The sequence below is a fragment of the Cyrtonyx montezumae genome, unplaced genomic scaffold (assembly GCF_038088225.1).
Source record: "Cyrtonyx montezumae isolate F1298 unplaced genomic scaffold, pur_monq_1.0 scaffold_8, whole genome shotgun sequence".
Taxonomy (NCBI): Eukaryota; Metazoa; Chordata; class Aves; order Galliformes; family Odontophoridae; genus Cyrtonyx; species Cyrtonyx montezumae.
In genome coordinates, this window is record NW_027072089.1 from 11,896,422 (window position 1) to 11,921,908 (window position 25,487).

At 38.5% G+C, this 25,487-nt stretch overlaps 1 protein-coding gene across 1 annotated transcript; it reads right to left on the reverse strand.

Annotated features, from left to right (window-relative positions):
- Window positions 1-3,540: 3,540 nt before the first annotated feature.
- MTBP (MDM2 binding protein) lies at window positions 3,541-25,450 on the reverse strand. Its single transcript, XM_065752959.1, has 22 exons — window positions 25,372-25,450; window positions 25,069-25,149; window positions 24,151-24,224; window positions 23,918-24,063; window positions 23,549-23,607; window positions 22,593-22,737; window positions 22,270-22,384; window positions 21,615-21,749; window positions 21,012-21,106; window positions 19,950-20,022; window positions 18,677-18,794; window positions 17,867-18,040; window positions 16,639-16,752; window positions 15,366-15,530; window positions 14,809-14,902; window positions 13,841-13,996; window positions 12,497-12,592; window positions 9,669-9,935; window positions 8,495-8,741; window positions 7,171-7,284; window positions 5,180-5,245; window positions 3,541-3,844 (listed from the first exon to the last, which is right to left on the reverse strand). The coding sequence occupies exons 1-22, from the start codon at window positions 25,448-25,450 to the stop codon at window positions 3,809-3,811; spliced, it is 2,649 nt and encodes an 882-aa protein (XP_065609031.1). The 3' UTR covers window positions 3,541-3,808.
- Window positions 25,451-25,487: the final 37 nt, after the last annotated feature.

The window sequence follows — 25,487 nt, forward strand, 5'->3', positions numbered from 1 at the left end:
CAGTGCTCCCTGCAGGGATGGCAGTGTAGGAGGGAGGGGAGCATCCTCTGTGTAGACATGTGGGATGTGCTTTCATGGTGGCTTTTCAGAATGGTTCCAGTGACGTGGAGCTTCAGCTGCCCGGGTTCCCAGGCTCAGGCAAAAGCCAAATCCAGTGGGACGTGTGACCTGAGCCAGCACATTTCCACTTCAGAGTTTTCCAGTAGGAAGCCAGGCTAGATCATACTAGGAGCTTCCTGTTCCAACTCTGTCAACCCCTCAGCTCTCCCAGCTCTAGTTGCATGGCCTTGGTTTGGCAAATTTACCAGGAGAACTTTCTTGTGCAGGAAAGCTGCTTTTCTTTGTGAGACTATGTGAACAGCTGGGTCCTGGAGCTCCTCAGCTGGCTTCATGTGGTTGGGTGGGAACAGAAACAGAACAGGGATTGCGTTTACGTTGCTCTTAAATTGTCAACAGGACAGCTTCGTGTCGAGCTGTTTTTTTGTTTGCTTTTAGAGCTTTGCCCTAAATTCACACTTTGAAGGACAGGGATTGTGTGGGAAGTAATAAATCAGACGTTGCTCGAAATTTGCTTGTCATACTGCATCTGTTTGATTCTTTAGAAAGCCAGGAAGTTTCAGCGTAGCATCACCTGGCTGGCAGAGAAGACTGAGGATGCAGTTTGGTTCCATGTTGCTTTTAAGCTTAATCTTGAGATTTAAATGTCACAGTGCTTTTCACGGGATAGGAATTAGATTGAGGTGGTTTCCATAGGTGTCTTAATCCTCAGAACTAATTAAAAAATTAAAACGATGGACTGAATTTGCAATGAGTGAAAACTTCAGAGCAACAACGACAGTGACATTTGGAGCAGCAGCCCTTCTCCCAGTGCCTCTCTCCAGTGAAAAATCTGAAGGCGATTTACCCATCTGTGAACTTTGTTTTTACTGTCATGGTACGTGCACTTGAAAGTTAATGCCTTGTGTAAAGTCACAAGCTAGGAACTGCATTACATAACTTACCAATAATTTCCAAATGCACATTTCTTGCTTTGCCACTGCTGCCACTCACATATCCCTCTGCAGCAGTAATTTGGGTCTCCTTTGCTTGGAAGCTTCTGGAGTGACACCACCTGAGGAGCTGCGCGCAGTCGGTACGCTGGAGGCTGAGCTTTTGGATATGAACTCGGATCAAATCTTCAAGTAAATGGTTGTGTGATGGTCTTAAAGAGTTCAGGACACTGTGTGTAAAACAGGTCATTGCTGCTTCAAAGCATAACTTAAACATCTGGGCACGGGCTCCTGTAAAAGTTCCATAGGTTAGAGTGAGAACTTGCATTCTGTGGGATAGGTTAAATGCATATGTAAACTGTACTGCACTATTTCCTTGTTCCTTTAACATTTACAAATCACTGGAATGTTATACTTAACATGTATGTGCATTGTAAATATTTCAAATCCCTATATTAGTACCAACAGTGAAATCACACAATATGTAATCTAAGGTGCTCAGTACTATATGAAGTATAAGTGAAAAACTAAACAGTTTGCAAAGAAAGTTCCTATTATATATATTTATAGAAAAAAAATAATGATGATTACAGATGCTATTTCTTTCATTTTCAGATTTTGGACTGATTCATATTTGGATGGGATAGATAAATGAAATATGGACTTACTCCACATTTATAAGAGTATAGTGAATATTTATATTTTAGAGGAAAAGAATATATTTAATAAAAGTCATTTATTGGATTTTTTTCTTTTTTGTGAGGTGAGCTTACTTCGTGCCCAAACAAGGCGTGTAGAAGGCTGTCCTTTGGTTTGGGGCTGGGGAAAAGATGTTCTAAACCTCAGTTGTGTATGAACTCAGTAGCCCGAAGGAACTGTTCATCTCATTGGCAGTTAACGGGGCAGTTTCAGCAGTCGTGAAAGACTTCTGCTCAGCCCCCTGCATTCAAGGAGCAAGGCCAACGCACGCTTCGTTTCGTTCTTAGGAGTGGATATGGGGGAAAAAAAGAACCTTTTCCTTCCTCTTCGTAGTAATGCTTAACCTAGTGGCCCAGATGGGCAGCTGTGGGACCACGGGCCTGCTCTGCCAGCGCTGCCTGACGCATTGCAGAGCGGCCTCACAGAGATCCTAAAATGGATTCCTGGAGTTCCACCTTGTTCCCAAATCCTGCCTGCACACTGAACGTTCTGATCAGAAAGTCTGTATAGAAGCTTCGCCACCACGAAGACTTGGATGCATCCTGCAACATATATGTTACTGGAGAACTGTGATATGTTAAAAAATAACTAGAGCTGGCATCTCTCTTCAGATACTGTATAACAGAAACTCTGAATGCACTACTAAGTAAATCGCTGCCATGAGCATCGTTAGACTTCACCAAGCAACAAAGCGTTTTGTTTTGGTGAGGTTAAGCAGCCCTTCTTCCCACAGGCCCTGGAGCTCACTGCAGCCTGCTCTTCACATCCCAGAGTGCAGCTGACTGCAAGTAGAGGCTTCTCAGATTTAACTGCAGCACGAGGACATGGGGTCCAGAGGAGGGCCGCAAAGCCTACGTGGCAAAGCACGCGTAGGGCACACTAGATTCCATCTTCCTCTTCCACAAAGAACTATTTCAAAGTCCAGAGGCATAGTGACATTACATTCCATATCACAGAAGTACTGCATGTCAGCCAAGCCACGGGAGCTCTTAATTGTGGGGATTAAAAAGTCTGATAGATGCAAAATAGTTTGTTTTAGTGCTGTTATTGTAGGCCAGAACAAATGAGCTCGTGTACTTTCTGTAGGCTTAAGAGTGTGCACAGGGACAGTTATCACAGCTCAAATGGGGCACAGTGAGTTATTAAGCCATCGTTATGAACTACCTATAAAAAAAACCAAAATCAACATAATAATGAAGGGAAAATGAGGCATGGGCAGCACTGTATTAATTTAATATTGGAATCATGCAAACAAATGATCCATCAGACTGCTCATAGTTCCCTAACTGCCTTCCTGTTGATTGCCAGGCTGGCCTTGAGCCTACAGAATTAATTGAAACAATTAACTGCTGAGTTCTACTTGCTTATGAAGTGAGATAGCACAGAATATACTGGGTATACTATAGAGAAGTAAGGGAGGAATGAAAGGAAAACATTTCTTTTCTGAATTGTTTCTAAGAACTATTAGCAAGACTACCTGTGAAATCTGACCAGAAATTCAGGCTGTAGTCCTTCTCTTAATCCACTTTTCATGGGACCTTTCATCAAATTCCCAAAGACACGCTTTGGTTTTTTTTCCTTATATTATAAAACAGAGATAATTGTGATTCAATTTCTAATTGTTTCCAGTTGCAGAATAGGAACCGTTGTTGGCTCCAATATAAAATGGAGAATCCAAGCAGTAAACAGTTTTATTCAGTATATACAACAGCAAATAGTAATAAATAGAACAGAGGTCTTTGTGCAAAAGGTAAAACAAAGTAGTCCCATTATTACAATTAGATCTAGCATTTGTTGTTCTAACTCACAGTAAAAATACACTCGCTGAAAAACATACAAAGCTTTATAAAAAAAAAAACAAGCCAAGCTATATTCCTCTTAATAACAAAACATAATAAATACGCATATAAAATAAAACCCTTTTCATTTAAGAAATTAAAATTTTCAGTATAAAACATTTCAAAAGACACCACTGTGTTTGAGAAGGATCACCGTGTCATCATCCTGACCAAGTTCTCCCGTGCTTGCGTACACGGCTGCACGTGTTGCTCGGTGTGATGTTTGTCCTGCAGCTGGAAGTGCTGTCTCTGCAGGCTCCAGGAAGGTGAGCAGCAGTTAACTTACGTGCCAGTTTTTTCTAAAACCCATTCGATCACCTGGGGAAAAGAGAAAATTATTCCCATAACTCTTATTCTTGAAAGTAACCTCAGAACGTCTGATAGACGCTGTCAGTGTTGTCTCCCAAAAGGGATTTAGAAGGTAATCCTCCCCAAGGAGAAAGAGTTGTTAGGAAACCAAGTGTTACCCAAAAGTTGTATTTCATTCTACAGAACTCCTCTGTCTTTAGAAAAAGGCATTTGGAGATCCTGTGAAATGAGCTACTCCCACACTGCACATCCTTGCCATGCATTCTGTAACAGTGTGGGGTGGTCAGCAGACAAGATGCTGTTGGCAAGGAGGTTTGAATGTCCATGCTCAAACCCAGCCTCGGGGCACCCCAGGGGAAGACCACAGCAGGAAGCAGTGTGCTAGCACAACACACCTGTCCAACAACAAACGTCAAACCCATGAAACCTTGTGATCTGTAGAAAACATTTCACAAGAGAACACTGCCCTGAACACTGCCCCGGCAGAACAAAAACCCATGAGGATCACAGTGTGTACTACAGAGTATGAGGGAAGTTAATTTAACACAGGTGAAATCCATACATTTAATTGATGACTTCGAAAAAATACTGTAAAAATGCAAGGCTTTTCCTTCTCCCCTCCCCCTTTTGTTTTAATCATGGAGTCAATTCAGCATGCTTTCTCATATCTAAAACAAAGTTACTCTGCTCTGTGCTGCTGTTCTTAGAAGTGCTGCCTGCACACAAAGAACTCCTCTGATGCCATTTACATTCCTAAGCTTAAAATTATTAATTTTCAATGCTTTTAAAAAGAAATTTACTTCCTACGACAGATCCCTCTGTGCCTTCCTGAACTTGAAACAGAAATGTTATTTCCTTGAAGGTACGTAAAGAATTCCCCAATGATCCACACTTCTCTCACATGAAGAACATTTTCATCTGCATTTTTTATAGGATCACAGAATGGTGTGGGCTTAAGAGGACCTCAAAGATCATTGAGTTTTAACGCCCTGCCATGGGCAGAGACACCAACTGCTAAACCAGGCTGCCCAGAGCCACATCCAGCCTGGACTTTTCTCAGTCATGTGGAAAAGTTCATTCTCCTTCACTTCCATTTCGCACTGTGACATGTCAGATAGGCAGTATTCTGATTTCAGCTACAAAAACCATGACTGTTAGCAACTGGAAATTTTGCCATGCCACTAATGATTGAGAGTTTTTGTGGGACTGGAACACAAAACAAGATCCACAGCCAAAGGAATGAATGCTTCTCCTCATCTCCTGAAGCTGTGGACCAAACCATCCCACATGCTAGCACAGCCTAGTTAATAGAAATGAGCACCCTAATGAAGCAAACGCTCTTACCTGCTTAGCATTGTTACTTGCTGTTTTCTTCATTTCATCAAGAAGTCCTCTAGAAGTTTTAAGATCCTAAGTATTAAAGCACAAAGCCAAAGAGATTAGCACGCCCATATCCTTGTTATTAATGGATGATAGCAGCCTTAGTCCTTGTTACCTCAGAAACCTTTGGCACTAACCCATTCTTAAGGCAAGCACATAACATCGTCTGAAAAGAAAGTAAAACTGAGATCTCTGTTTTACTTGTTGACTCCAAAGGAAAATGGATCTACGATATCATGCTTCTGAAGCATGCAGCAGAGAAATCATACAGACCTGAGGCTGCAAGACAGCCCAGAAGAACAAAATCCTGCCACAACTGTCTCCTGTTTCTAAAGACCAGGATCACTGCAGCCTTCTTTTGCTCTTCACTCGCAAATGGAACCATGAAACCATTTGAATTCACTCATCCTTTTTTAGCCAATTGCAGAGCAATTTCACTTCATTTACATCACCTTCACTGAAGTTCAGGCTGAACTAAGTTAGTTCACAAAAAGGTTAAACGTGGGCAGATGAACAGAAACAGCAGCTCAGCTTGAGAGCACCAGCTTGTTAACTCCAATACTGTAATACTACTTGGTTTTGTCCTCAGATGTGGTAACACTGCTTCAAGCATTGACTTACAAAGTCCCGGAGGTACTGTAGAAAAAATTATTTCCCATTCTCTCCTAACAATGAGGTTGACAGATTTCTCCATGGTATGTGCCAGGTAGTTGTGTACTTTTGCAGTGTATTGACAAGAATATCCACAAACGCGTTAGGGAACAGGAATTTCAGTGAACTGCATATGCTACCTATTTACCTTCAAAGGAAGGAGAAGCTGAGCTGTCTGGTGAAGGACAAAGATTACTCAGCATGAAGTTTACTGATATATTTCTTTATTTGTGACCAGTGTTCTTCGTATCTTGACCAGAACACAACCTTCATTCTGACTAAAGAAATGTGATCCATATTCTATAGTTCTATATGAGCACTAATAGCTGCAATCACAGTTGGGGAAATATGCATAAGGGCAAATGCATAAAGTAGACTTTATAGCACACTATATTAGACCAAGGCAGTAGAGTACTTAGGACAGCATTAAATTGATCATAAACCTGGAGATAAACTTATCTTGAGACATCACTGAGACAATCCCAATATGAAATGTAAAGCAAACTGCAGGGCAACATGGGATGCAAACACAGCTACACTTTAAATGAGTAACATACAGAAGTTAGCCTACACTCTACACTACATACAGCCTATTTATGTGGACATAAGGTAACTTGCATTCATCTGCCACTCACTCCCAAGAGACTTGAAAAGTAAACAAGTGAGGCACAACCATCTTAAAACAATTAGAACTGCTGTAAGAAAGTTGCCTTCCAGGTTTCTTCTCTGTCCCTTAACTTTGTGGGATTTCCCCCATGGCTTCTCACCTAGTGTCTCCCAGATTCACTATGCTTCCACAAAGCTGAGAGCAATTCTACATAACATGGGTATCACCCTTGATTTTGAGAACAGGAACTTTATTTACACCTTGAAAACAGCCATAGCTTACAACAGGCCACAAGTCATCTCATATGGTAGACTTGTTGAAGGAACATCAATTAGGAGAAACTGAATTCATGAGCATTTCTTTGCTCATGAAAATAAAGAGATAGCTACAGCTGGAAGACAGCCACAGCAGGAAGGAAAGGTGCATAGTATAAGCACAACCTTTCCTAAGAGACCATTGCTTTAAGGCATTGTCTAACTCACAAAAGACTGCTGCTTCATAAGGTTTGAAAACAAACACCAAAATATACTCACCAAAGAACAAAGGTTTTTCCATCTTCTACACATACAGCCAACAGAGCACTAAAAATGTTAGCATAATCAAGCTAACAAGCTGAATACGTTCATCTCAAAGTGTATTCAGGAACAGTTCATTGCGATTAGTTGAATGAATATGTAAGAAAACATTTTCTAGTTACCTTTAAGTAAAACTTTGATATCTCAAATAGCCGTTGGCTGCACGATGCAAAGCACTTGTGATCCTCAGCAATTCCATGTTTTTGGAGAGTGTTGGCTACCACCTCCTTCAGCATCTTGGAAGCAATAGAAACACACTCAAAAGTTCATCCCAAGTATAGGCATGAAAAACTGTCCAAGGGAAAATAAGTCACACTTGTTTCCTTTCTTTCTTTCTTCCCAAGAAAGATGGAGATGCAAGAGTTGTAATGCTATGAGAAGACCAAAAGATGTTAGGAAAGAGTGGTAATGCATCGGAACAGGCTGCCCTGGGAGGTGGTGAAGTCACTGTTCCTGGAGGTGTTCAAGAAATACAGATGTGGCACTGAGGGACATGGCTCAGTGGAATGGTGGTGATGGGCTGATGGTTGGACTAGATGACCTTAGTGGCCTTGACCATCCTTAATGATTCTATGACTCAATGGAAACAAAGAAACAAGCAAAAAAACACCCTCATCTTTTTTGCTCTTGCCTCTGCCATTAATGAACTGGACAAATGCCATCGAACTCCTGACCAAAGATGGGCAGAGTTATTTAACGATTTATTTCCACTTCCTTCATCTTAACAATTAATGGAATGCTTGCATGCCAAAGCAGTGTAGAGAATCAGGGAATATTCACATGGGACTCTGAAGGCAAAAAAATAAATATTGACTTCAGGTCTGAATAAGTCACAATTTACACTTTCTCAAGTGGTCCTGACTTGGTTTTGACATTCTAATAACTACATTCAAGCAGTCCTCTCTGGTACCAAGGGATTCACTTAATTATCATTAATTAGAAGTGGCATTCCTAATGTACACAGCTATTAATTAACATTATTACACCAACATATTGAAATGTTAACTCTGTTATTGGACTTGTACAACTACTCTCTGTTCCCAGAATAGTCCATTCTCTCATAATGGCTTTCAGCTTTCCAGTACAGATATTTCTTTGTTGGCTTTGGATTTCATATTCATTTTCTACATTTCCTAACTCCTCATCACTGATACCTACTGCCACCTTTTTTTTTAATTTTTATTTTTTACTCCTTTTTGTTATTTCTCTTAACCTTAATTCCGTGGGCAAGTCTTAACACTTACACATTTTTTACTCCTCAGTTAGGGAATGCTCTCCTCAGTGCCTTCAGGATTCACTTACAGAAGTGAACAGAATGGAATTTAGTAATAACAAATAGAAAGAAATTCACAGTTCGCATTAAGATGAATAAAATCAAGTCACAAAGAAAGATATTAAACTTTTTTTTTTCCTCCAAGTCCCAAAGCAAACAAAACAAGCCCTTACCCTTGTATGTTTCTGAGATCTCGATTCCTTAACTGGCTTTGAAGTCTCAGATTCTGCTGCACTTACACAGCTTGCTGAGCCAGCCCTCGTGGTTGCTCTGTGGGGCTGACCAGACTGTTTCAATCCCACTGAAGCCAAAGAAACTGATCTTTCAGAGTGCTTCCTCGTTGCAACCAGTGCATTGTGATTCCCACTCCCTCCACTTGCCTGGGAGACAAGAGAGTCTGTACTCTCTGATTTGGTTAACCTGAGGGAAAAAAAAAAAAAAGAGAAAAAAACACATATTTTGTGATGACACTTTTGGTGGCTTTGATTCTAGTACAGAGGCTGCTGTGTAATTGCTAGGATCACTATACATTCTTACAAAGAGCATCACTGAACAGCAGACAGCATTGCAGCATTACCTAACTTTTTAAATCAGAAGAACACTTAATGATTCGGTCTCTGACACTTAAACCATTGCACCTCTGATTAAAAAATAAAGCTCAAAAAAAAATTGAAGAAACAAGGTAACTAAGAAGAGAATACAGACAGCCCCCAAACCATCTCCTTGTTAAAAACACTTACTGTAGCACAGCTGCAACCAGGCTGCAAGGGGTATGAACTGGAGTGAAGGGAAAGTGGTCATTACAACACGAAGTGAACTCAGCAGTGCTACACGGCTCTTACTTGCATCTTCAGAGCAAGGACAAAGTACAAACAGAAGTCTTTAAATAACATTTTCAGAACAGGTTTTAATAAAGCTGACAACTTAATGAGTTCAGATTTTGGTGGGTCATCTTGTAGCAAAAGTCCTTTGGATTAGGAATTCAATTACAGTTGTACAGTGCTTGGCTTTCTAAACCTATAGTTGTTTATTTGCACTGCAACAGCAATGACAGCTTTGTTTAGGATAGAAACTATCTGCTGTCTTTACAAAGGCACTGCGGACTTTGCAAGATACAATCACAAGTTCCTTAAATAAAAGGTGCCTCTGCTGCATGGTCTGGATCAATTTAATGCTATCCATAGGAGGCCACTCTTTAGGAAAACTGAACTTACAAAAGACAATTAAACAGCAAACAACTGTCTAGATAGCTTCACTAAGAAACATTCCAAGAGGAAAGAAAAGATGTATTTCACCAGAGACCACTGAAGCATTTCACGTCAAGATGTATTTCATTCAGCACATTACCTTTTCTTGGGAAGAAAGCAATCCAAGTCTTTTGATCTGCGTTTTAGCCTCAGTGCCTCTGTTCTGAATTCACTTTGTAAAGACTCTCCATCGGGGACGCTTCCAGGCTCCGACAGGACTGCAGGAGATGGCAGTGGGCTCAGGACAGCCGGCAGGGGGCAGCACTCCTTGCTGCAAGTGGTCTGAGTTTCGTAGCGAATAAGGCGAGCCTGGAGCTCAACATACCCGAAGTCTCTCTCTAAAGCTTTTCTGTTATCCAGACAGTATCTACAATTTAAAATTGGAGAAATCTGTGAGACAGTCCCTGCTTTATTACAGTTAGAAAAAAAAACGAACAACTTACTTCTGCCTAAAATACGATCTCCAGCACTTTTTTTTTTTTTTGATTGGGCCAATGTGCTGCTCTGAAAGATACCTTAAAATAGCCCCACAGATTAATGCACACCTGCTGGGTTTCTGTACATTACATGCAAGTCTATACTGTATTTAAGTCTAACTCCAATATATAAGCAGCACTATGTACTAATCATTTGCACATCTCTAATCTATTTGCTTGCAAAGAAGATTTCTGTGGACATTAACAGGATGTTCTTCCTTGAACAGTAAGTAATGAATTACAATGCTGACAGTGGATTTTTTCTCCTTATAGTCAGCACTGTGTTACATTCGGATTATCAGTCTGTACTTAACAGATGCTACCTCTATTAATATATAGTGACAGTCCAGTAAAGCATTGAAGAGGAAAGCTCTAAAACCAAATATATGAAGAACCCATCACACCGTAACAGATACAGTATCTTCCAGACCTCAGATTTTGAAAGCATTTGGAAGCATCACATGTAGCAAGATAAGCACTAGTGTATGACAGATTCATATTTTTTTTAAATGCTAACATGCAAAAACATCACTTAATGAGCACAAGCTGCCCTAGCCCTTCAGTTTCTTAATGATTAGGAGGAACAAGTGGTTTAATCCATATTCTGAGCAGTGTTAGTTGACTCTGAGCCCACTCTCCAAAGTATGTAGTCATTCTTCCTATGCTTGGGAACAGCAGACATTCTCTTTTCTTTTACCTCCTCACACAGGGTTGCATCAAATTGCTAGATCTGATTCCACTTTTTTCAGTGTTTTCATGTTCGCTTTTCTAATAACAGAGCACTGAATCAATTTCTACAGCTGATTAAGACTTCCCACTAGAAATAAATTCATTATCTGATAAGAATAAGTTCTCTTAACTTACAAATTTCAAGGTATTTAATTTTCCTTATTTATATTCCAAGTCCCCTGAGTAATCACGTCCCCTACAAAGCTAAAAATGTTTTTATCTTTAGAAGTCAAATTACCATTTTACTCACTCCCCTTTACCTGCAATTACTTTCTCTTTGCAGCACAGGATCCAAGAGCTGGCAGAGGTTCACTACATTAGAAATTTAATTTAATCATAACTGCTTCTCTCGGTTTTGTTGACAAAATTCTACTTACAAATAAAAACACAGCAGCTATGAGGATGGAAACAGATCATAACTGCACATTATAAAAAGCAATTGCTCCAGAGGACCACACGCTCCCTCTGGTACTCCTAGAAGGATCTATTCAGCTTGCACAGTCCCATGTTCCTCCCTTTCACCCTAGTTTCCACCACCTCACTCTACTGCCTCCCTCTCTTACTCCCAGCACATTCCACCCACCCTCCTCCCCCTGTGGTCTGTACTCATCATTTTTCCTATGACAAGAGGTAGTACAAGCTGTGCCTAATTTGAATCCTCACACACGCTCCCTGCTGAGGTCAAACAGGTCAGCAAATGTTCCAAGCCAATGGCCAAATGCTTTCCTCCTACAGCTGAGAGGATTAATTTCTCCTGTCTACCTAATTGCCTCTTTGTGCCTTTTGTTAATCTAAGCAAGCTAACAGGCTCATGAGTTACCACTCAGAAAAACATACCACATATTCAATGTAGACTTAACTAAATTGTGCGTGAAGTTGATATGAAAAAATAATGATGGTATAATTAGTCATATGGTAATGAGTTTAAAATGGAGTTTTAGAAGGAGACAAATTTACGTGGAGACAGACCTGGGTATCCACTTGGTACCCACTGCATTTCTACATACTGCAGTCCACTGCGTTAAGACAAAGTTTGCCCACACAGAGGAGTTATACTGAATCATTTCCCTCAGTGTTTTTGAGTGCCATTTTCCTTTTCTCATCACTGAGGACACGTACAGTTTTCTAAAACATTTCTACACAGCTACATCATATGAAGTACATCAATCTGAAGCTTTGAGCAGTATCAAATGGTGACTGTCTGGGACTTGGTACAGTCCTGACCATATTAATCCTTTTGCAGGCTCTTACAAGTGACACTTGTGCACTGGTGATGTATTCAGGTTGCCTGCACATACAGGTAGCTTCACAGTAAGTCTCAGGCACCTTAGGACTGTTAGTGAGTAGAACATGTGAGTAGAAACAACTTACAAAGTTTTCTCTGCACTATTCGAGCAACTTGAGAAGTATTAACAAGCTCTCTCACCCTTGCCAGTTCCAATTCTGAATTCAAGTTTTCAGAAACACTAATAATAAACAGCAGTACAATTTAAGAGAAAAAAAAACAACCTCCAGTTTCCTAAATCACCATCGAGTTAGGTGTGTTGAATAAGACTAGTGAATAAAATAACAATAAGAAAGCAAGAGGTGGCATGTGCAGTTATCCCACCTAAGGGAAAGGAGACAAAGTTTTCATAAGTATGTTCATATTCCTTGAAACGTTTTACTTACATCTTAACTGGAAGCTGAAAAATAGTTTGAGGAAAGAAATGAGAACACTTACTCGATTCCATGATAATGGCATCCAGCTGCTTTCTCAAAAGGCAGACCCCTCAGCTTCCGAGGGGTAAGCTCCGGGGTCAAAATGAACGCATTTTCACTGGAAGGAAGAAAGCATGGGTGTATATATATTATCTACTTTAAAACACCAATTTGAAAGCAGCCAGGATAAACTATACTTCCAGAAGTCAAAATAAATGCCTCGACAGAGGAAGAGTGCAACAGCATATCCTGTAGCTGATTAAGCCCATGAGACAGAGCACCAGTGGGAAATTAAACCTTCACTGAAGTAAGAATTTAAGCTCAACTAACTACTATCCACTAAGCTATTATTATTACAGAACCTCATAGATGTTTTTCTCAGTTTAGAGGTCACTGCTCCAAATAATTTTTCAATGAAGCCAGACAATTATCACATTACACAGAGCACCTGAGAGGAAGGGATTTCAAACAAATTTTTTTGTAGTGAAAAGAACTATTAACTTCTTTCCCACATACAGAATGAAAATATTTTGTAACACAGCCAAAATCCTAAATCACTGGCACTCATTAACTAAGACCGCTGTAGGAGATTCAGTCTTCACTCTATATCTTCCACCTTGCTCAAGTTATCTGCTCAGAACATCTTTAAGTTTCAGAGCTCCAATAAGTATTTTACAGATGCTTACGAAAACCCAGGGGTCAGAAAGGTCTTCTGGAGATATCTAGTCCAACCCTCCTGCTAAAACAGTCCCCCTGAAGTAGGTTGTAACCTTTCCCTCTCACAAGCCCTCTTAATTTATTACACATAATGAAGTTCAAATATGTATCTAGGGCAGTACCCAATGATTCCATTATACATCCTCTTATTCAACATTAAAAAGGTCAACAAATATAACAGCAGTGACTGCTAAGATATTCTTGCCTACGTAGCAGTTTTTGATGCTCTGCATTAATACTAATAATCTGACTCCACAGACACCTTCTGACTCTACTGATAGGTTGGCCTTAGTCTAACAGATGGTTAGACACTGCAATTACTCCATTAACTCCTTCTATTAATCTTGCTGCTGACATGGGAGTGGTTACTGCACTAAAGCTTAACAGCAGTTACGCTAAGAATGAATTCTTGCAAAGTAGTAAAATCTTTCTTTAAGGAGCACTTTACCAGTTGAAAATATTGATAAGAATGCTGGGTCAGCACATCAAGAGACACAAATAAATAGATTCAGCTATTGTCTTTTTTACATTTTAATGAGTACTCTTCCTACACAATCTCCCCCTCACTGAATGAAGGAAATCACACAAAAAAACTGAAGTTCTGCCAAAGTAACTCCTGCTACACTACAAATATTATATGATATCACACCGTTTGGGAATATGCAGTGGCTGAAGATCACCAACTGGCAGCCCTTCTGGAGTGAAGTATTTCAGTAATTCCTTAGCATCGAGTGATGTCAGTGACTCCCGCTGGCCATCTTTATGTCCAAGCAATTGCTCAGATGAATGTGCCAACATAGAAGATCTAGAGGAAAAATAAAATAATAATTAAAAATCCTCATCTAATTTTTTTTCTTAGTTATTTTTCCTAGTTAAAAACTAGAAACTCTGCTAGTCTGGAGCAATTAAACACAAATTTTATAACTTAGTTATGGAGTACGACATGAGAAGTACACTATTCATCCCCTTCTTCCATCTCTGGACCTCTAAGATCCAAAATTTATTCCCATTATAAAGGGACATACAATATGCAGCACAGGAATCATGAAGACACCACTGCATATATTTGTTTTTAATGTCTTCAATCAAGTTGAGCAAAACATTCTCTTCTCTATTGCTGAGCAACATATTTCACACTATTAATGGGTAAGTGTAAGATGAGCTAGTTAGAAAGAAGAACACATTTGAGAAACAAAAGCCAAAGCTTAATAGTAACAACAACAATAAATAAGAGAAAGCAGAGATCTAATGCTGACCTCCAAGTATGGGTATACTGGGAGAAAATCTTCTGAACATTTTTCTAGTACTGTTGAAGTCTACGAGTGCCATATTGGTAATTTAATTTCAGAACCATGCTACTTTGTGCTATCCTTTAGCTGTGTTTTGTTAATAAAAGAAAAAGAAAGAATACTACTCTGAATACTAAGAAATTACCTCAAAACAACCATGGAAATTGACAGTATAATAGCAACTTCGTTTTGGCCATAAGCAAAGCTTTCTCTAAAAAACTATCAGTGTATTTGAAACAGTTTACAAAACAGCTGCAAATGTACACAGTTCCTTTAGACTGATGTTCAACGTCCACTACAGAGAGAGTATTCAATATTTAACCATTACCTCATTTTTTGTTTGATTTTTTCAAAGTTTTCCAAATTCTGAAGAACATGTCTTTCTGGCCATTCCAACGGATGTGGCTCCATTAAATCAGATTCTGCAAGGAAAAAAAAGCCACCAAGAAAGTAAAACAATTATGCTTATTCATAAGAAGGATGTAATTTGTCTCCAAATGCAAGGGAATTTATACAAGCAACCACAGAAATATTTGACTCGTGGCTCTCAAGATTGTTTTTTCTATCGGCCTCCTTAGCAGCTAGAATCCTACATATATACACATGAACTCTGCAAGACTTTTATGGACCTAACTCAACAAAACTGAATATAGAGTAACTGAAGACCTTACAGTGGCCTTCCAGTACCTGAAGGAGGCCTACAGGAAAGCTGGGGAGGGATTTTCTATAAGGGCAGGTAGTGATGGTTTTAAACTGGAAGAGGGTAGATTTAGACTAAATATTAGGAATAAATTCTTTACTGTGAAGGTGGTGAGATACTGAAACAGGTTCCCCAGTGAGGCCATGGAAACATCCATAGAGGTATTTCTAAATAAAGATACTTACCAGAAGCCACCATACGTGAAACAGTTTTATTGGCAGCCTTCTGTGGAACAGGCCCAGGAAGATTAGTGTTGCACAGATCGAAAAAGCGTTCTCTTGTAAGTTCTAATAAGTTTTTGAGTTCATCAGTAGAAATAACTGGAGGCTGCCCAGTCAATTCCTTTCTCTCTATTAAAAAAGAAAAAAAAGAAAGAATTAAGAAACATCTTAATTCCAGTAAACATGTATTTCTGAGTACATGCAAGTCTGAATGCCTCAGAGATGTGGACTTGCTGACCTTAAAGAGAAAAGTTCCAGTTTACCTACACGACACTCACACCCATCATTGCCAATTGTACTGCCACTGTAGGAGCATGGCTCCAATATAACTAATTTCTCCCTCCAGGCTCTTCTGACAGAATACCAATAGTCAGTGATTCTGATATGACTTAGGATGACTAGCAAATTCTATTTGCTCCCATTCTGGAGCAAATATATTCTCCATATGCTCCATCCTAATGGAAATGGGTGACCCACTAAAACATAAGCTCTAAGGCAACTTCATGCTTGGGCTTAAAGCATAAAGGAATCCAAAAATTATTAGAGAGGAGCACAATGTGGGGAAGATAATGAGGAAAAATCTCGTTCTCCTAATTTCCATTATTGTTAATACAATACCAGCTTATTTCATTTTCAACAATCTAGCCAGACTCTCTAAGGTATTTCTTTTGTTTCAATCAAATCTCTTTGAGCAATGGATTTAAATGACAAAAATCAGGCAAGCCAAATGTTCTACTTCTCTGCAAAGTCATGAAAATCTATGGAGGATGATCTTTCAGTTAGGTTTATCATGATACTTAACTCACAAGAAAAACAAATTCCCATCATATTCTTCCTCTCTACTGCTTAAGACTTTTGTAAGAAAGAATAAAACAACAACAAAACACACAGTAAATTCTGTTAGGGAAAAGAAGCAAGAAAAAAAATCCCAACAAAACAAAGCATAAAAAAATGCCAGTTCCAGAATTTTTCTGTGGTAAATATACTCAAACTTTCCAAATAATAGTTTAACAAAGACCTACCAAACTAAAATTCAGCATGCTCTTTTCCCCAGTATTTCAAAGCCATTATCTGACATAGAATCATGGATGTAACAAAGAAAGTTTCATTGCAACTTCATTTTTTTCTTCACAAACTGGCCAGCCCCCCTTCGTTTTGTAAGGTATTTCATTCAGTTTGAAAGAAAAACTTCTCAAATTCTAGTCTGACAACTTCAAGTGCTTTCTCCATTACTTACTGAGGTACTCCTTCAGGGCAGATGCGTGGAGATGTGACAGTCTCTTTTCTCTCTGTACAATCTGTTTTCCACAAAACCGTGGCAGGGACTTGATAAAATCATCAACAGGAAAGCCTATGCAGAGGAGCAGAAACCCACTATTAAAAAAAAAAAATCTATCTTCTTTGGAGATACTGGGCCATCACTTCTTAAAAAGAGATTTAAAGATGGCAAAACACACCAGAGGTACAAATCTCATCTTCATGGGAAACAACTGAACTATCGAATACGAGTGAAGAAAAAGTAGGAAACTCATTTAAGACACTAAGGAGATACCCTGGAATAGGTGACTGGCCATTAGTTCTGCCTTTCTATACAAAAGAAAAATAATGATAATGCAGTTAATATGACTGCCATTTAAAGAATTTAAGAAGACCATTAATTTGATACTAGGGAAGAAAAGCTTTCTCCCAGCACATGGTCAAGGACTTCCAGTCTTCTGACACCTACTAATGGGATTTTAATTAGAATAAATGGTAAGCAGTTTGTCATATCCCACACAGATTTATTTGGATAAGAAGGAAATAAAAGGATGCTTGTCATTGTGTTCTTTTCTTTGTTGGTTATTGAGAGCAAACAGATGAATTTGGATAGTTATCTCATAGCTGTAACAGGACAACTATAGAGATACGTGCTTTTATCTAGTGAAGCAGCTCATCATCTCCTAGCTCACATCCTAACCATACTGCGTTAAGATGTACTTAAATATGTACTTCTGTCAATTCAGTTTCACCAGGGTGCTCAGTCAACTTGTCTCCCTGCCTTGGGATACTTTAAACAAGTGCAATAAGCTTGTCAATAATAACCAATTGGATTTCAGGCATCAGCCTTTACACCAACAATGCATATTTCTTAAAGTTTTTGTATATTTGATTCACATGCACTTTACCCTCACCTCCCCATTTACATTGCTACAACTACTGAAAGCTATGAGAAACAAGTGACTACAACTTCAAGTAGTTGATTCACAAAAAACATAGTAATAATATGTTGTGTGCATAAACTAGACCATTTTCTTAATCATTTCAAAAAAAAATCTGAAAGAACACAGACATGTTCATCCAAGTGTGTAATGCTTCTCATTTTAATTCCCTTTAAGACAGACTGGAATGAATCAATGGAGCAGATACACCTGAGTAGCATTTGCTGCCTGATGCAAGAGAGAAATAAATAAATAAATACATCTTACTTGTACGCATTGCTTCTGCATTTGTCTTCAGCTTTCTATTTACAGCAGCAAGAGTGGCCATACCATTGATCTGCATGGCAGAATGCATCAAAGTTGCTTTACATCCTCCTGAACCATCGCCTTGTAGCAAGAAATAATATTGGCAAGATTCTCCTTTCAGTTCAATTTCTGGAACTTTAAAAATATAAAACATAAGAAGTCTTCCTCAGGGTGTTCACGCTGTTTAAAATAAGGTATAATCAAAATTCTGTTTGCTCTTTTTTTTGTGAGAAATCTCACTAACATCTTTTTAAGAGATGCAGTAAGTACAGCTGATATTTATCCTTTAAAAACAAACAAACAAACTGAAGAGCATGCAGAATAAATGAGCTACAGAAGCAAAGATGAGTTAGACTTTGCTGCTGGCTTAAAACTAGCACATTAAGTACATGGAACTTAGGGTGGGGCAGCTTTGTAATGCAAGCTACAAAGTATGCCTGGCAACACTAACCATCAAAAGTTCTTTATCAGAGCTTATTAATCCCTCCAAACATATATTTCTACCATGAAACAACACAGTGCTGAGCAAACAGTGAGCCAGGTATGCAGTGATTAAAGATGGGTACGTAAGAGTGCCTATGCAGTGTAAGAGAATTATGGAACTAGGGAAACATCAGGCACCTCTGCCTATGTTGGTTGACACAGTGGTAAGTGTTCACTGCAAGAACACACATTTGTAGAATACTGTGTGCTCCCTTCCCAAGAAATCACAAATATTAAGCACACATAACTATATCAAAATATCCTCGTAGTCATCTTTGTTTTACTCACCAGTAATGACCTTTGGTTTCCTAGCCATATATTCCTTCCATTTCTTTGTACTCAACTGTGCAGGGGATGGGATGGCTACACTGCTCACGTTGCATGGTAATGAAACTAAAGCTCCCACCTAAATAATAATGCAAATATAACAGAAGTAACAATACTGAAACCTACTTTACATTTCATTTTTTACTTACCAATATGGCATCATTTCAAATGTGCTTCATTTAAAAGGCAAGCACATTTACTCTGCACTTCACATCAACTGACTCAGAACATCATCTGATACACAAGCAGTAAAAACTGTGCTAGATTTTTCCTCCAGTTGAAATAACCAACTACTGAATTTCTTATTTCATACATAAAATTGGTATTCCCGAGTCTTTCAGTAATCTTGCTATAAACAATTCTGAAAAGAAAGATCTAGAATGAAAAGAGGACTCAGAGAAATAGTTGGAATCAGCCACCTTGCATTAACTTAAACCATGTATGTTTTTCCTCCCTTCACATCACCCTTTAGAAAAAGTCAGATGAAAATATTTAATAAGATATTTTTTCTTTGTCACAGAGCATAAAGGAGAAGAGAGTAACAGGTTAGAAAAAAAGTTACTGAAAACCTAGGTAAAGCAACTAAAGATTAAACGTATTGCTGGGTAACAGAATACCAACTCTACAGTAAATAAAGAATATAAGTTATTGCAGATCTATCAGCATTTTCACATTGCAAGTTGCTTTGACTGGCACAGCTTTATGCTAGAAACATTATAAATCTTTCTTAATCAATCCTACACCACTTTAAGCATTCAGGAAAAACACCTTTCAACTAATACCATGGCTATAAATAAACATACTATAATAACCAGGGAAAAATAGGCTTGTAAATGTTTCAATAATTAATTTTATCCAATGGTGAAATGGAAATGCAGAATATACATTTGCAAAATAGGATATCATACATTTCAGAAAAGCTAGATGCATTCTGTAAGCTGCATACAGACTTGCCTTTTGCTAAAAAGTAACTGAATATTGATAATCTGGAAATACCTGTTATCATACGATTACAAGTAACAATATATTTCAGAAGAATGAAATTCAGCCAAGGTAAAAAAAGAACAAAAAACATCCAATGGACTTACAGATTGTCAGATCCTGAACTGTCCCAGAATTACATGTTGAAGGAGCCTACTCAGGGATTATCTATTATATACGGTTCATTAAAGATAGAAAAATAATATACCGTGTCTTCATTTTCCTGCTGAACTTAAATAAAAGGAAGTCTTACCTCCCCAGAAAGAGAAGAAATCTGATTTAAAAGCAGCAACGATGTCTCCTTGCTACCCTTTCTTGCCAAGCTCCTGAACAGAACAGTTTAAGGAACCCCATCCTCACAAAGAAGGGTATTCATTTATATTTATAAATCATGTTACTGCCATATTACGAGAGCAAGGACTGCAGGAGTCTAATATGACACTCCAGTACTACAAGATTTATTAAAACTCATCCTTCCAAGCAAAGGGGTAGTTAGAAATATTAGATGATAAAAATACACAAAGGATGTATTTAATAAGCAGCCATCAACAGACAATCATATGCTCAAAGTCTTGGCAGGCTTAAGCTATGTAGCCTATATCTTGGCAGCCACACATCCTAAGCCACTTTTCTGTAGTTTAGAACTAGTCTTGGTATTACGGATTTGAATCAATACAAACACACCCTGAAATCTCTGCAGCATATGCAACTTAAAACAAAATTTCTCTGCTATACCTCGTCACAGATTCTGCACCTACACAATAAAAACAATTTATGGAAAAATGTTTGAAATTTAGAAGGACATTCAATATATTAATGAGTACAGCTTGGGTTCTTTAAACTCTGCTCTTACACAGCAGTAAATACTGCACACCAATATATTCACATATATTTATTACATTTACACACAGAATCACAAAAACATAGAATGGTTTGGGTTGGAAAGGACCTTTAAGATCATCAAGTTCCAATCCCGTTGCTACAGGCAGGGACACCTCCCTCTAGACCAGGTTTCTCAAAGCCCCATCCAGCCCAGGAATCAATAAATGTACCTCCATTCTTTCTCACATATATCCACAAGTAGCCAAAGTACATGTGAATAATGTAAAAATTAGCTAGTTATTATTACTGCATTTTAAATTTCAACATATGAAAAAATCCAGTTGGGAAGATACACTCTGTGACTATTTCAGCATGCTGGTATGGAATGAGTCCTTGCTACTCCTCAGATGTTGAAGGCATACTTAGCTACTGATTGTTTTATTTCTGCTATAAACTGTTATCATTAGCAGTTTAGAACCTTATTAAAGGATACAACTCAAATTCCAGATCTGATATAAAAAAGGGGGGTAGTTCAGAGAGGACAACCATCCGTAAAAACTCTAACGCAGGACCATAGTAATGAAAAACCTGAAAAGAGATCAAATAGAGAATGCATAACACTACGTATAACGTGATCTCAGTAATGTTTTTCCAAGTGTCCTGACGGAGGCATTTGCCTTATAGGTACACCTGAAAGAACAAAAGAATAAAAAGAGAAAAATAGCTCATAATATCACAATAAATACAATTATATAAAAACAAGGAAGGTATTTAGTGCTGTTTAATAAGACTCACTTTGTAGAATGCCAACCCATGTGCCTCAAAAGCATAAATAGACACAGAATTCAAAAATAAAGTATTGAGATTGAACTAAGTTTCAGCTTCTACTTGAAAGTACTTTGGGTATCACATGCTTAATAGCAAACAAATTTTTAGTTTTTCTATGGAGATACAAAAGAAGTATTCCCCAATCTTATGCAATCCGTACTCTGCATTTGGTTTTCAGTTCTGACTAAGTTTTCCCTAGTTACCAATTTACTCAAGCAGGTAAATCAGATTTCTGTTGGCTCAAAGAAAAATCAAGAATACAACCTACCTCTGGCAAAGCATCACAACTCATACGTTGCTGCTCTTCTTTAACAGCAAAGCAAGAATTCACACGTGAAGTGCTGAATGGCTTTGCCAAAGTGCTCTTCATACAAAATTCTGGAAAGCTAACTTCTGATCCAAACTGAAAAAGAGACAGTAATAATATATGTAACTTGCTGGATTTTATTACTTAGCAGTTACTATTAGATTCCTTTCCATCATACAGATGGGTTTAGGTAAAAACATTGGATTTAGGTAACCAATCTTAACACTGAAAACACAGATGGATATCTTCCATGACAAATCTTTCAGTCTGCAGAAACATTAGGTGTGTTCTTGCAATGATGACTTACATAGCTACATGGTAATGACTTCTATCTGCCACAAATGATTCTCACTTTGAGCAAGAAGTTATAAGGCAAGTACTTCAGAGGAGAGAGCCTCAATTGCTCAAATTCACATCCAAATGCCTCCATCTTGCTCAACTTTTTATCACACTAAAAATGCGAGTTCCCACCACCACCAAATGTTAGAAAACATTATCTCCTTGAATCATGCTTTTAAAACCAAATTTGACTTCAAGTATAAAACAGTGTACTACACATGCTTTAAATGATGCACACAGATGCTTAAAAAAATAAAAAAAAACAATGCTATTTTACCTTTTTTTCCCATATGTGAATCTTTCCCCTCCAGAGTTCTTTTACATCGATAACATCCATGACATTATCTGAAGATACAAAATCTGCTGACAGGTAGTCTGCAATCTTTTGCCAGCTATTGTAAAAATGAGGAAGAGTTAATCTTTCTGAATTTACTATTACATATTAACAGAAAATTCGACTGAATCCTAGTTCAGGCTCTGCAAATTAAGTGGTTCATGAACACTGCAGCAAAGAACTTTGTCAGACAACAAAAAAAACTTGCAATGGCAAGCTGCGAGGTGGCTGCCAGAAATTGGAGTAGGCTCAAACGAACAGCATACCCTTTAGAGTCACTTGTTGCAATGGTGATTTGTGCAGAGTGCCATTCTCTCAGGTGTTTCAAGGCACCAATTGCAGGTAAGCAGTCTTTTAACTTGGGTGCATCTCGTTCGACAGCCTGCAGTATTACATCCACCATTGCTCTTCCTGTAAAAGCAGTTATATAGCACTCCCAAGTACCACCATTCAGTAAAACATTCAGTCATTTAAAGATAGAAAAGTACTGATTATCACCCACTGAGCTGATATGGACTTAATGATCAACCTTAAATAATTCCAGCAAGATTTAAAATACTTCTCACACATTTTAGCTCATCTCTCCCTGCCCCTCTCTGACTAACACAAACTCAAGTTAAATATTTTGCCATCCACTCACTCACCAGTTTCCCTCTTTCTCCCATCTCACTGAATGCTGTACAGATCAGAGTCCTCCATCCCTATCTCCAGTACAATTCCACTATGTTGACCTTCTTTCAATATCTCTGCAATGCTTATTTCTCATTCTGATTCTTTGCTATCCCAACTCAGCTACTGCTACACTAGATTATCCTAACAAAAAAGGTTCTGTGCATCTCCGCTTTCCAAAATTTGAATCCAACAGCTCTCATCTGTGCTCCTCACAGCTTCTTGTCACACACACAGAACCAGCCAGCTCTAAGTCAGCTGTAAGCCTGGTATGTCAACATCTTCAATATTATTTTAACAAAAGAACTTCCCATGGTTGCAAGTTGAGTTTCGTATCACCTACTGTCTATTTCAGAGCCCTTTCATATGGGAAAAAACTCAGTTATATCAACAGCTACCTTAATCTCTACAGAAACGTAGCCTTTAAAAGAAACAGAAACTACTCCCTAAGCTGATCTGCAAGACAAATCAGACACATTTTCCTTAAACCACTTTCAACACCTGCATGCAAATTAATGCAACTAACAAAGATTACTCTTTTAAGAGAGCTTACCTGGGGCAGGCAGTTTGTCAGCTAACTGATGCAGGCTTTCTGCAGCTTCATCATAAACACTGAAAATGAAAAGCAACATAGTTGGAAACTAAATGTAATCTATTAGAGACAAAAAATTACAAGCAATAAGATATTTACACTGAGTAGTATTAATGTCTTTAAAATTCTACAGAAGCATAATGCCTAGGCAATGAGCTATACTTATTTCCCCTCTTAGTGAGGGGGAAGTACAATCTGCAGTGAAACTGGAAATAGTATTTCAGTCTCCTTCTTCTTATCAAGTGATGTGTAACCATCAGCTGCTAGGAAACTGCTATTACTGTTAAATGTAAGATCACTATACTTCAGCAAAGATAATAATATACATACTCAGCCATAGACAGTGACTCCCTACTGTTATTATCATCTTCCTCAATAGTCTGCACGGTTCCCAGACACTTCTCTATAGTTGTTTGGAGAGAGTCTTCATTTTCCTGTGTGTCAGAATTCATTTCCTCCCAGTCAGGACTGCAGAACTAGTAAGAAAGTATCAGAGTTTTAATTTACACTAGAGACGGGTAGGGAGTTGGGGAAATTAATGTTATAAAAAAAAAATCACCTACTTGATAATAACCACATATAACGTGACTCGCAATGTACCATTTCTTTATGCCTGGAATACCAGCCACTGAACATGCTGAAAAGAGAAAAGAGTTATTTAAACCAATCCACAACTATCTCTTCTCCCTATTATAATGAGGTCTTTCTGCTGGAAGGCCCTATAAAAGTCATTCAGTGTGCCATAGTGGCTTAAGGTCTGCTTTCTTTGGCATTGTATTTAAGGTCTAAACATATTAAGGCAAAACTAAGTGTCTAAGTATTAAAGTTCCTTCAATTGATAATAACTACGTTATCAACCTCTTCTCCACCCTGGGCAGTACTGCCTTCCACTTGCAGAAGCTGTATCATTCCTGAACCAAATCACAACTTTCATAAATATAGTTGATGCAGTTCATAGGTTCATAAGGTTGGAAAGGACCTACAAGATCATCTAGTCCAACCATCCTCCTATCACTATCCCTACCTGACTACTAAATCAAATCCCTTAGCACCTCATCTAAATGCTTCTTGAACAGGGAATTCATACAGTGAGTTAATCCAACAAACATTGCTTCCATCGAAAAAACATAAGAAGACATCACAAGAGAAATGAAAATTGTAGGCAGGACAATATCAAGCTGCCTGCTGGTATAAAAAAGAAATCCTTTTCTATTCCTAGTTGCTCTTAAGGTGGATTTAAATCTGACAAACATTACAAAACTCTTATTTAGGCACATGAGTACATTTAATCACCTGCTGTCCACGTTGAAGGCATCAGTTCTTTGGAGAAACAGTAGCAGCAAAAGCAGTCCTGCCTACAGCTTTAGGAATGCTTCCAAAACCCAGCTTTCTTAAGTTTTTAGCTCGTTTCACTCAGATCATAACTTTTTCCTAGGCAGACTCCTAGATACCATTCTCTTTATGTTGTGTATATTACCAACCTGGAAACGTCAATGTATTTGCTTTTATAGATGAATTACATTTTTCTTTCAGGAGCTTATAAACATTTGCAACAGTCACCGCTGGAAAACAAATAAATAAATAAATAAGTTACTCTTAAATCTGATGAATTTCGAAAGATAAGACTATACCGCAAACGCAGCTTAAAGTTTGGTTTCGTAGTGAAGACTACTTTTAAAAAAGGCTCGAGTAGAGGTTTGCAACACAGAAAGACAAGCTGTGCGAAGTTCTAGTTAAGATGGAGAACAGGAGGCTCGGGGAGATCCCATCCCCGCGGGAAATACCTGAAGGAGCGCTGCCCGCTGTGGTGGCGGCTCCGCGCCCGGCAGCCCCCCAGTGCAGGAGCAGCACGTAGCGCTCCATGGCCGCGGCCGAGCAGCCCGCGCTGCCGCATCGCTCC

Excerpts from the sequence above, each read along its gene's own strand:
- MTBP (XM_065752959.1), bottom strand. The coding sequence starts at position 25,450 with ATGGAGCGCTACGTGCTGCTCCTGCACTGGGGGGCTGCCGGGCGCGGA. Across the intron at positions 22,385-22,592 it reads GCAACAAGTGACTCTAAAGG|CTGGCAAAAGATTGCAGACT; the intron begins GTATGCTGTTCG and ends TTTTTACAATAG. Across the intron at positions 16,753-17,866 it reads TGCAGAAGCAATGCGTACAA|GCTTTCCTGTTGATGATTTT; the intron begins GTAAGATGTATT and ends TCCTCTGCATAG.